The 12,787-nt window shown below is 33.3% G+C and overlaps 1 protein-coding gene and 1 pseudogene across 2 annotated transcripts in view; both read right to left on the bottom strand.

The window, feature by feature from the left end:
- Nucleotides 1-1,881: 1,881 nt before the first annotated feature.
- LOC107714040 (class I histocompatibility antigen, F10 alpha chain-like) lies at nucleotides 1,882-4,234 on the bottom strand (annotated as a pseudogene).
- Nucleotides 4,235-9,505: 5,271 nt separating this feature from the next.
- LOC107714039 (T-cell surface glycoprotein CD1a-like) overlaps nucleotides 9,506-12,787 on the bottom strand; it is a 4,711-nt gene continuing 1,429 nt past the window's right edge. The window contains exons 2-7 of one of the 2 annotated variants that reach the window (XM_016519730.1): nucleotides 11,541-11,792; nucleotides 10,725-11,000; nucleotides 10,347-10,628; nucleotides 9,990-10,103; nucleotides 9,866-9,898; nucleotides 9,506-9,761 (exon numbers count right to left, since the gene is read on the bottom strand). In XM_016519730.1, the coding sequence (XP_016375216.1) occupies nucleotides 9,730-9,761; nucleotides 9,866-9,898; nucleotides 9,990-10,103; nucleotides 10,347-10,628; nucleotides 10,725-11,000; nucleotides 11,541-11,792 (989 nt within the window). In that variant the 3' untranslated portion in view covers nucleotides 9,506-9,729. Of the gene's footprint in view, nucleotides 9,762-9,865; nucleotides 9,899-9,989; nucleotides 10,104-10,197; nucleotides 10,266-10,346; nucleotides 10,629-10,724; nucleotides 11,001-11,540; nucleotides 11,793-12,787 lie in introns of those variants that run through there. The other variant, XM_016519731.1, reaches the window with a different exon arrangement.

Genomic DNA, 12,787 nt, shown 5'->3' with positions numbered 1-12,787 from the left:
ACAGGTTTCCAATAGTAGCGCAGATCCAACTACCATTTCAATTATTTATTTTTATGCTCTTCTGTTACCTTAAGTTTTAAAACGGTCATCTTCTGGCAATGAATGAAATAACATTCACCACCATATCAGTGGCCTAATAAACATTTTGCAACCTACACTGATGTTATTCTCTGTCATCTGTTCTTTGACCATGTGTTAAATTAAAATTTTAATTCAATTTATGCATTTAGCAGACGCTTTTATCCAAAGCGACTTACAGTGCATTCAAGCTATACATTTTTTTATCAGTATGTGTTATGTGTAAAGCGTCTGCTAAATGACTACATACATAAATAAATAAAAAAATAAATAAAACGGGCCTCTAATTACAAAAAATAAAGTGGAATAAAGATTGTATTGTGGCCTTGATTAGCTTGTGATAAGATGTTGGTAAAATGTGTGTTGGTGTGGTTATTGATATTATGTGAGACAGTGACATTTTGTTTTTAAAAATATGAATTCAATAGTGATTCACACTCAAAATCCAGGAAAATTATAGTCATGGAGGATGTGATTAATAAAGTAAAGTTTTCCTGAATTTTGAGCATGAATCACTATTGAATCCTTGTTACAAACTAAAAAGATTTATGCACCAAAACAAAACAACATAGGAGACAAGAGAGTGTGATGTTAACGTCCTTGTAGAATCTGCTGTATAAAAATATGACATAATAAAGCTAAAAAAAAATTTTTTTAAATACATTTCTTAACTTTGTTCTGGCATTTGATACATGACATTACCATTCAAAAGTTTGGCATTACTATGATTTTTGTTGTTGTTGTTGTTTAAGAAATGTATACTTTTGTTCTTCAAGGATGCATTAATTTAATAAAAGTGACAGTGAAGACATTTATAATGTAAAAAATAATTTTTTAGCATGAAATTGCTTATTCCATTCCGTAAAATGCAGTGAAGTATTTGTTTTCTCATTTACAGTGTACCAAATGTAGGCTACTTTTAAACTTTTGTCCATACAATTTTGTTTCATTCAAAATTTTACTTATTACAGGAACACTTTCATGCTTGTATGTGTGGTCTTAGATTCCTATTCATTTTGTAAATATAGCCTAAGCCTAACAGTTTAAAAACACAATCACACCAGCATAGATGAAAAACGATTAGTCCACAAATACAAGTTTATTTCAGCTGTTGTACTCAAATGATAACAACTAACAACAGACAGATTTAAAGCATTGCAAGGTACAGCACAACGAACTGAAATCAAAGTAATTTATACAACTAGCTTAAGTGTGCTTAATGTCTGCAATCATTCAGTCAGTGACGACTGCACAAAACGTTCAGACTAATAAAAACATAAAATGTTACAAAATGATAGTTTAGGCACAGGTTTGTGCAACGCTTTAAATACATGTACCTTTTTTAAAACATTCCATTAAACCTGCTGAGATACAAGGAGCATGAACTGAAATTCTCAGTTCCACCTGGTTCCACACGCTTGTCTGGAAAACTCATGAATATTCATGTATTTTTTAACACCATTTTCCCTTTGGACATTTTATTCCCTGTTTTTATCTTATTTTTCTGTTAATAAAAGCCTCTCCGAGGCCTGACGCCACACCCACTGTGTCTGTCGTTTGCTCCTCCCGTATAACTGGGACCAATGATCACGCAGGATGCTAATTCTAATTTATTGAGATGCACCTGTATATATATATATATATATATAAACACACACCAAACTGTGTAAAACTGTCTTAACTACAAAAACAATTCTTCAATTTTGCAACAATTCTACATACAAAACATATTTTAATGATTAATTCACAAAGCTTTGAACATTTATATTTTTTTACAGTAAAACATGGAAAACTAAAAGTAGCTTCAGAGAACTGACAAACTTCAGGATGCTGGGTCCATGCTTTCTTCAGATGCTGGAAAATAATTTACTTATTGATTCGAAGAAAGTAAAATTATCGTTCAATCATTTTGTTTATCCAGCATAGTGAATTACATGGGTTTTATAAACGATAATAATAAAAATTCTGCTCTTTAGACAGTAACTTATGGTCAAAAGACATTTGCAAGTGCAAATAAATAATTTAAAGTAGTCTACTCTACTTTTGAAATGATCATATCGAAGTTAGAAATTCAAATATTGTGACAAAATTAATTTTGTAGGGTGTCACAAGTTTGTTAAAATTTCCAAAGGGTGCCGCGACTAAAAAAAGGTTGGGAAACACTGCTCTAGAAGCAGCAGAATAATCACTCTTTAAGGAAGCTATAACATGAAAGAAAATTAAAATAGAAGTATGAATGCCAATTAAAGATTACAAAAAAATATCACTCAATGATTTATCATTCACTTCAGTTCTTACCTGCTCGCCTCCTTCTGCATTTATATATGATGAGTCCAGTTCCAAACATTAACACCAGAGCCAAAACTATCAGCACTGAAGGAATCACTGATTTAAATGGTTCACCTGAATCAAACTCTCAAACAAACATGATAAAAAAAAAAGTTCACAAACATATTAGAAACTTAGAGATAATGGGATATTTTACTATTTTTCTCATGGATACCTCAATACCTAGAGTGACATCCAGTTTGTTGTCCAGACTGAGGTGTGTGGCAGAGCAGGTGTATTTGTGTTTGTCTGCAGCTCTGATCTCCAGACTCTTCCTCATCTGGTACGTCCCGTCAGCATTGGGCAGCAGATCTCCTCCAGTGATCTCATGATCAGCTACAGGCTGCTCGTCTCTGAACAGGGTCAGGTTGATGTGACGAGGGTAAAATCCTGTTGCCAAACAACTCACATGAAACCCAGAAGACAGTTCTTTCTGGAGGAGCCTGACTTTGGGTTTCACTGTTGGAAAAAAAAAAGGTAAGAGAAAGATATCATTATATATTTCAATATATATTGGTCTGAAAAATGGCAAATATAAATGAGAACATTTGTTCTTTACTAGTTTGGCTAGGAGTCCGTCATCGTACCTTTTCTATTGATCTGAGTTCTCCTTTTTTTCAGGTAACCCTTGAGTGTTTTGATGCAAAATGGTTAGTATAAAACTTCATGATTCCTCTTGCTGATTTCAAGATGAATATTCCGCACTCTGGCTGAGATGTCTAAAGTACCCTGATATGTAAACTTCTTGTCAACATACAGCAGCTCAGATATAGTGGATCCTCTGAAAGCACTCCGTGTGATCATTTGTCCCGGTTCACCATCGTCCTTCAACTCACACACAACCAGCTGCTGAAGGGCAAGGACACCTTTAATGAAGAGATGACATTTTAGGGTAGTGTTCATACAAAATTTTAGATATTTCCCAATCACAAAACAAATGCTACCACTATTATTATCTCTATTAAAGTGATCAAATTCAAATGGTTATGTAATTGTTTACAATACTTACCATCAGTTTCATTTAAGTTATTTGTTGTTACTGCACTTTTTTTCAAGAAAGATGATTGTATGTCATCATTTATTTTGAGAAGAACATTTGAATCAAACACATCTTCTTCAGTTGTTGTATTTCCTCTTGGATTAAGGGTTTTCAACTCACCATTATAATACATAACTCTTATATCATCCAGCAGCACTACATAGCTTAATTCAGGAAATGCCGTTTGTCCTTTAATGTACGTTGCAAGCAACCATAATGAGCGAGAGCCTGTGAAAATAACAGGGAAATGGAAACAGCAACAAAAACAAAATCATGATTCTTTTTGTGTACGATTTAGCATTACCTAGCCCCTACTTTTATTTAATCAGTCAAAAAATTTATAAACAAATACAAACATTAATCAGGCATCAATGAAAAAGAAAGGTAAAAGACACTTCACTCTCTTCGTGCGTTTTAAAAATAACACCCAATGTTAAAAACCTATATATAGACCAATCCTGTTATTTTGTTTTCATTTACATTTCTCTTTCACTGTGCTGTTCAGTCTAGCCATCATAGGTTAGCCTATACTGGAAGTGCATTTGTTCTGTTGAGATACTGATCTTGCAATTCATTTGTTTCTTTCTGCCATGTTCATTACTAATACTGTAGCCTTTCCGTATACCAAATACATTGCAATATTCAAATTTGGTTGAGGAGATATTTCTAAAGCTGATTCAAAGTGCAGCTTACAAAAAATCGGTGTTAAAAATATATATATTTTGAAATCTTACCTTTTGGAGCTGAAATCGGAAGTAAAAGCATACCAAGTAGAAGATTTTTGTCCATATTGCAAAGATATACTTTATGCGTTCAGTCAGCACTCACTTGCAAATTATCCGTTTTGAAACAAACTACAATCTTGTTCCACGGATCTGGGTATTGACTGTCACTGAGCTTTCCTGCTTTTCATGTTTAACTACGTAGTCAGTAAAACATAAATGCATGGTAGACAACTAAAAACAGGTCCTGACTCGTACTTTCACATTTGTCTGAAACGTTTTTCCACTTTCCTTTTTACCATGACTAACAGTGGCCAACTACTGGTAGATCTGCATAAATAGATCTACTCACATGACTTTTAGGTCTCACTTGCTGATTTATTGTGGAAGTTGTGAAGCATAAAGTTTGTAATTATATGCAAAGGTAGTGTATTTAATTACATATGACTAAATATTGAATTTAAAACCCTTTGACCATTTATCAAAGTGGCCTTTTTATAAGGCAAAACTTACATTTTGTCTGTTATTTGATGTTTCTCCTCTCATTCATGTTGCTGTGTGTCATGATGATATAACATAAATTTCATGATTCTTCATGTGATTTTTTACGAGAGGTTTAATGTACAGTATGCAAAAAATAATAATAATAAATCTCATGAGCTGAGATTTTATTAGAATTTCTTAAAATTTTTGTACAAATACATACGATTTTTAGGAAAAAGCATGAAGCTCAAATAAGGATAACAATTTGTCCTGTGTGACCAATGAAACTCTATGGCACAAATTCATCTGTCAAACCAAATGTTGGTGTGTTTTTTTTCTCTTTGGAAGACAGGAATGTTCCACATTATGAGAGATATATAACCTGATACCATATAAACTACTAAATCTCTGACAAGAGATGCAATTGAACTGCATGTGTAGGACCTGTAAGAGGTTGTTGATTATTTCATTTTAATATATATATATATATAGCGATGATTTTCCGGAATGGAATTTTGAGAAAAACGGGTTTAAAGTGAGACGGGTTTCACTTTCACTTCTACTTAACGATCGCTGTCTGTCAGGAGCGCTATACTGCATCATTACACAAACAGACTAACGTTACCTTGATGGGCATAGTCTCTGAACTTTGGAATCACCCCTTGTATGTTTAGATAGCACGAATAGTGTACCTTGTAGTTTACATTTAGAAAAGCGAGCACAGTTCACATGTGCATATAACAGACTGTCATCGGACTCCTCCTCTTTAGTAACTTCATCATCCGATCCTTCATCTCTGGATGTGAAATAGTCCATTATAACATCTTTTAGGGCACTGACATCACCAAGATTGAGCAGACTGAGACGAGCAAGATCGTCGAAGTGAGCAGCTTCAGCGTTGTTTTCTTGCACTCCGCCATCTCACGATATTAAAAAATAAATACTTTTTTTTTTTAACTTTGCGTGCCGTAGTTTACACAGGACAGGCGGGAAATGTGCATTAATAGGCTACACCTTTATTATATAGGCTATGTTACATGGTTTATTTTGATAGGTTAACTGTTTTAGTGGCGTTAAGAGAAAGCACCTCTGCAGCGTGTTCTTAACATGAGAGAAAGACAGTCTTTTCTGCTTGCTGCAATAAATCGCTATTTTTCTGCACTAAACAAGTGAATTTTGCCCAGATATTTTCAGAGATGATAGACAAGATGTTACCCTAACCCTAATTCTGACAAAAAACTGACATTCGACCTATTTTTCGAATTTCCTGAAAACGTCCCAGCGCTACATCTGACGACAAATAGGCCTAATGAAGCTGAAAATGAAGGGGGGAACAGATTAAGATCCAGAATTGCCTATTCAACTAATTTTGTGGATTATTCTAATTCTGAATTATTTTTTATAATTTTTAAAATTATTATTATGCTAATAACAATTTTATTAATATACTAGGCCTATATGTAATGCCTATGTGTATTAGAGTTGCTCAGTAGTGACGTCAAATTGTTGGTCAAACCAAAAAAATCGAATTAATCGTGGCTCCTCTGGAGCTTTAACAGGTATTGTTTTATGAATAAAATAAAATAAAATAATAAAAATGATTACAACATTGCTTTTGATAATCATTAAAATAATAGTAATTACAAGATTTTTTTTTAATTTTATGTTACAATAAATATATAAGATTGAAGGATACAATATAATATATGTCACACTATAAAAACACTAACAAATAAATGAATAAAAATAGCAGTTATAGTGTAATAATGGCTCAGAGTATCTACACCTGAAACTTTCCTTCAACTTTCTATTTTAGGTCAGCAAATCAAAAGAGATCTAATTGACAATGACTGACTTGCAGACATAATGTCATTATAGGCCTCATGCACCCACTGAATTATAGTGGGAACTGTAGTAATGTACATTTACTGATTGAACATGCCAAATTAGAGGAAAAGAGTGAACAAGATTTATTGAAAAAAGAAAGAAAGAAAAATAAACCATTATGACACTTTGCCAGAATATATTTTGTCTGCTGTTTGAAGATGTTTTTCCACTCATCAGCATTGATTTGTGTCATGACATTGACATTGAATGTTGTGTCCTCAGTTTCTTCAGATGCTGAAAATGAAATGTAATGTTTAATGAGTGTACAATGATGACAAAAATCATAAACTTACTATAATTCACCTAATTTTATTCAGTGCTCTATTATTTAAAAAATAACCAATTAACTAAACTACTTACCAGAAGCAGTAGAATAACCACATTTAATAGAGTCAAAAGGAAGATTGGTTGTTTAAAATAATGTTCATTATTTGTATGTATACTCATATATCAGTTCTTGTCATTCTTGCACATCAACACATGCAGAGCCACACCAACATCAGAGCCAAAACTGTCAGAACCGATGTAAATGCTTCCCCAAGCTCTGAAACATCAACCACAGACTGAGAGATTGACTTGATTACGATTATGTCTTGATTGTGTTTTCTGTATGACCTCATCATTACCTTAAGTGAGGTCCAGTTTGTTGTCCAGACTGAGGTGTGTGGCAGAGCAGGTGTATTTGTGTTTGTCTGCAGCTCTGATCTCCAGACTCTTCCTCATCTAGTACTGATACTTCATGACGCCTCATGCTGAATTCAAGATTAATATTCAGTACTTGGGCTGAGACATTTAAAGTGCCCTGATATGTAAACTTCTTATCAACATATAGCAGCTCATCAGTGGGGGATCCTCTGACAGCATCTTGTGTGATCATTTGTCCCGGTTCACCATCATCCCTCAACTCACACACACCCAGTTGTGTCTCATGCTCAAAACTCTCCATTGTGGGCAGCGAGTCGAAAGAGTTTAATCATTATCTCAAGATTTTATGAACAAGCTAACTTGTGAAGTAAGCCAGCAGTTTCTGTGCAAACAGGAAATTTTGAGGCTAAATATATAGTCAACTATGTGAAAAAGAACCATGTAGAAGTTTCCTGATGTTTCATTTTTTTCAAGTTTTGTTTGACAAAAGTCAAAAGGAAAAAACAAAAACAAACAGTCAACACTGAAAAGACAGTTTAAAACTCATAACTTAAAGTCCACACTAATCATTTTGGTTTGTATGTGCTTTCCTATTTAGCTATTGATCAACAACTCAGCATGCAAGTTACACTTAAAAATTGCAGAATGAGTGAATTTGATTGAGAAGATATATCTAAAAGCATATTCTAAGACCTAGCAAATTTAAGTTTACAAAAATTTATTTTATATAATTTTTTCCAATCTTACCTTTTGGAGCAGCTATTGGAAGAAAAAATAGAAAAAACTGAAAGACACTGTCCATATTACTGACATGGAGGCTAGTAATGTATGTTTTCAGTCAGCATTCGCTTGCAAGTCATCAACTTTTAAATAAACTTGTTCCAGCCTTGGGTGTAGTTAGTGAGTGTTTTGACTGAGCTTTACAGCTTTTAATATTTAGGTAATTAAAAGGAAATGGATGGCAGCCTTTGCACCACAAACAGTTTTTTTACTTTCCTTCTCACATTTGTCTAAAACCTTCAAGAAAACTAACAGTGGCCAACTTCCAGAAGACTTTTAGGTCTTGACCAGTGAATTGTAATGGGTGTTGCACTGTGCATCTATTTAGTATGCAAAATAATGTATAGTTTCTCTTGGAAAAAATAAACCTTCAGTCAGTTTGAAAGAATAACTTTTTTGTTGTTGTTTAAAGATTTTCCTCTGATCATATTGTTTTGTGGCATGACATTCACATTAATGTTCATATTAATGTATCACTGTGAATAAAATTACATTTAAATTCAAAGAGACAAGAGCGCTAAACACTCTCATGCAGTGTATGCTTCATTCATACTCGAAGCCAGAGGGCGCTCTCACGCAGAAAATCCAAAACTTTTCTTTTTTCTTTTTCTTTTTTTTTTATTGAAAAAATTATTGAACATTACAAAAAAATTAACAATTAAGTCCACATACACAAGAAAGAAAAGCAATCTTGATCTGTAAGACAGCATTTAAGAGAAGAAAAGAAGAAAAAAGAAAACATATGCACAACTAAACAATAGTTAAAATTATCTTCCTTCTTCCTTTGGATAAAATCAAGGACTACAGTGGGGGAACTAAAAGAGAGTAATTAACATTTCTTTGAACAAATAAAAAGGAACTAACATCAGACCAAAATCTAAAAGACAAATCACAATTATAAAACAAATGAGAAACGTCTTCCTCATGTGCGGTACAGAAAATACAACTCTTGTCAATGAATTCAATCATTTCCATGAATTTAGAAAGAGCTACTTTACATGGGTACATTTTGTGAACTATTTTGAAATGTACCAGAAAATCCAAAACTGACTCATAGAAATAATAACTTATGCATGCCAGGAAATCCCTAATATGGACAAAGTCATCCAGCTATCGCTGTAGCTAAGCTAAATAAAATGATTGTGACAATATATGGTTTATGTGTGTTTTTCAAGTCATCTCCAAGTAATTAATAAATAAAGTATATGAATGATGCAGTGCTAATTGACCTATCATTTATTACAGTACAGAAACTATAAAATATATTTTCTGCCCTATTCTGTAATAAAAATCGAAAAAGTGTTTGTAGTAATATAAACCAATCATAAAGTTATCATTAGAAAAATATAGACAAACATATTATAGAATACAAATTACTTTTATTTTATTCTTTATTTATTTATTTATTTGTCAATTAGAAAGATTAAAAAAAAAGTATTATTACATTTGTCACTTCTGTGAAATAACACTGTTATGGTCTGTGTACAAACCATTTAATATTTAAGACAACAAATTTATATATGCTTATATTTAAAGTGCAGAAAGGAGCTTTCAAAATTGACAGATTGTGTTAAATAAAAAATGATTTGTGCAGACCACAACATAAAAACTAACAATTTTGAACTCTTAGGCAGTTGAATCCTCACACTTTACTCTTGGCATCTGATAGTATCTTTCATCATAAAGATAATCAACTGTCGTAAACTCATTTTTTCATTGTTTGAAGATGTTGATCCATGTAGCTTCAAGTCATTATATTTAATTTGATTATGTTGCTGTTTCAACTTGTTCTTTAGATGCTGAAAAAAAGTTTAATCAATGATCTGAATATGCAAAAAGATAACAAAAATCATTTCATTCATATACTTAGCAAAAAAGAAAAAAGTTTAAAGTATGTACTTACTAGAAGCAGCAGAATAACCACTTCTGAATGGATCTACAAAATCAAAAGGATGTTATTCATAAAAATCTATTAATTCAATTTTATAAACAAAACTAATTATCATTGATTTCAGTTTTTGTCCTACCTCCTTGTCTCTTCCTGCATTTATATATGATGGCTCCAATCCCAAAAACCAACACCAGAGCCAAAACTATCAGCACTGAGAGAATCACTGATTTAAGTTCACTTGAATCAGATTCTGAAAAAAGTTCACAAAACGTTTAGAAACACAGTGCTGTCACATAGTTTTCACACCTCATTACTGCAGTTGCAGCTCCAAACACCAACATCTGTCACAAAACAGCCAAAACTGTCAGAACTGAATTAATCACAAATTTAAATGGTTCCCTGTGATCAAACTCTGAAACATCAACCACAGACTGAGAGATTGACTTGAATTGTGTTTGTTTGTTAGATTGTGTTTTCTGTAAGAGCTCATTACCCAAAGTGAGGTCCAGTTTGTTGTCCAGACTGAGGTGTGTGGCAGAGCAGGTGTATTTGTGTTTGTCTGCAGCTCTGATCTCCAGACTCTTCCTCATCTGGTACGTCCCGTCAGCATTGGGCAGCAAATCTCCTCCAGTGATCTCATGATCAGCTACAGGCTGCTCGTCTCTGAACAGGGTCAGGTTTATGTGACGAGGGTAAAATCCTGTTGCCAAACAACTCACACGAAACCCTCCAGAATCTGAGAAAGCTTTCTTGATGAGTCTGACTTGCGGTTTCACTGCAGAAGGAAAGAGGGGCATAGAAAAATTAGTAATAAGGGAATATTACCTATAAATTAATAAATGATGGCTATTGATTGTAGATTGCATTATACCTTTTCTGTTTAGTTGAGTTTCTCTCTTTTTAAGGTCATTCTTCAGTGTTTTTATGCAGGCTGGGTAATACAACATCCCATGACGCAGCTTGGACATTTCAAGATTGTGTTTTATTTCTGGTTGCGTATAATTTGAAAATACCTGATATGTGAATTTGCCATCAAAAAAACACAGCTCATTAAACGTTGAGCCTCTATAAGCAGTTTTGCTTATTATTTGTCCAAGTTTATTGTCACTCTGTTCACAAAGACTCATCACCTGATGAACTTCATGACCTGTTAGGAAATAAAGACACACTTGGCCTCAGGAGCCCTATGAAGTCTTGCAATAAACTTTCTCTGTTTCTCTTTCAGTTAGCTCCCATCAAGGGTCGGCACAGCGGAATAACCCATACAACCAATGTGGCACTTTTTTTTTCTTTTGATTATGAGACACATGAGTTGATGTGGTTAGTATGTTAGTCAATCTTGTTGATAGATAATGATGTCAGAATATAATTAATTGTTTAAATAGTGGGTGGAGATCACAATGAAGAAGGCCTGAGAGACGAAACATGTTTTTCCTCCAAGTGTAAAATAAAATAAATAGTACATTTTTAGTGTGAATCACAGCTGAATTATTTTATTACATCTATCATAAACTAACAGTGTATTTGTTACAAAACCAAACTTAACTTTTTTACTTAATATACAGTAATTTTCATATATCTTAATGTTTTTACATATCTTTCATTCATAAACATCAAACACAGTCATGCAGTGATATAAAGTATTCATGCAATATCTGAGCTGATCACTTTAGCCAACTGAACTTACTTTCAATTTCTGTGTTGTTGTCAGGTCTCAGGTGATGTGATCTTTCTATAAAATGAACAAGCAGATTCTCACTTACAGACCTGAGGTAATTTGGATCTATGACATCATCTTCATTTTTATCATTTCCTCTTGCAACATAGATCTTTGTTTCTGAATTATAATATCCTACAGTGATGTCATCCAACATAATTGTAGCACTAAATGCTCTTTCTCCTGTAATGTAAGTTGCAAGCCCCATCAAAGTATGAGTACCTGAAACAGCAGATAAAAAAATAATGTTAATTAGTGTGAGGTTCTAGTGACAGTGGATACTAGTAGTGGCTTTATTTTAATGTAGCTAATATTGGAATAATGACACACTTTAAAATACAATTTAAGACATGAATGAGATTTTTTATTTATTTATTTAAACAATCAATCTTTCAAAACTGCTGGAACTAAACTACAAAGGTCCCACTCCAAAACAAATCATATAAATGTAACGGTATTAAGAACAGAACAAGAATAAAATAAAAATATATAAACCAGAACAAAGCGAAACTGAAAGTACCAGACGTTAACTGGGCTCATGTAGCCTACCTCTCATTCGGCACAAATCCTAAAGTTTCCATATTCGCGATGTATTTTAATGAAACTATTATTTATAATGTATAGGCTTTGTACTTCACGCGCGTTGGTATATCGACAGAAATGTCATCTTCACATGACCAAAATGTGCTTGGCATACAAAGTGGACCAGTTTGCCTATACCACGGACTTTTTTTGTAAAATAAGCAAGGATGCGCATTTAATTAAAACTGTTACTTAAGTCAGATATGTTTTGCATATTTATACCTATACTATGATTTAATTTAATTTGTTTCAATTTTTTTTATTTTTAATGTATTTTACATTTTCATACATTTCATCCCCTAGTAGCAACACCCGGTTAAAGTAGGTATCCAGAGGATACATAGGTGGAGTGGTACCCAAGGCAGAACTGGGGTTTTAAACCACTCAGAAAGAGCACAACCCCTAGAGGACGCAGTTCGAAGTTCCCATGAAAGGGAACTCGAGTTGTATTTTCAGTGTTGGTCACAGCGCCTTTTACTTGCTGTTTTGGATCCGGCAATTATTCATTTACAAATGAAGCACTGAGTATAAATCATTATAATCCGTAATTATGTCCCCACTGGATGCAACAAATGCCTCGTTTATAATGGATTTTAATGTTTTTGTCTCATCGCTCCGGGACACGGCATCACAAT

This window comes from Sinocyclocheilus rhinocerous, unplaced genomic scaffold, assembly GCF_001515625.1.
Source record: "Sinocyclocheilus rhinocerous isolate Xijiao unplaced genomic scaffold, SAMN03320098_v1.1 scaffold568, whole genome shotgun sequence".
Lineage (NCBI taxonomy): Eukaryota > Metazoa > Chordata > Actinopteri > Cypriniformes > Cyprinidae > Sinocyclocheilus > Sinocyclocheilus rhinocerous.
The sequence above is the reverse complement of the archived record's forward strand: the minus strand, read 5'-3'. Positions and strand labels throughout refer to the sequence as shown.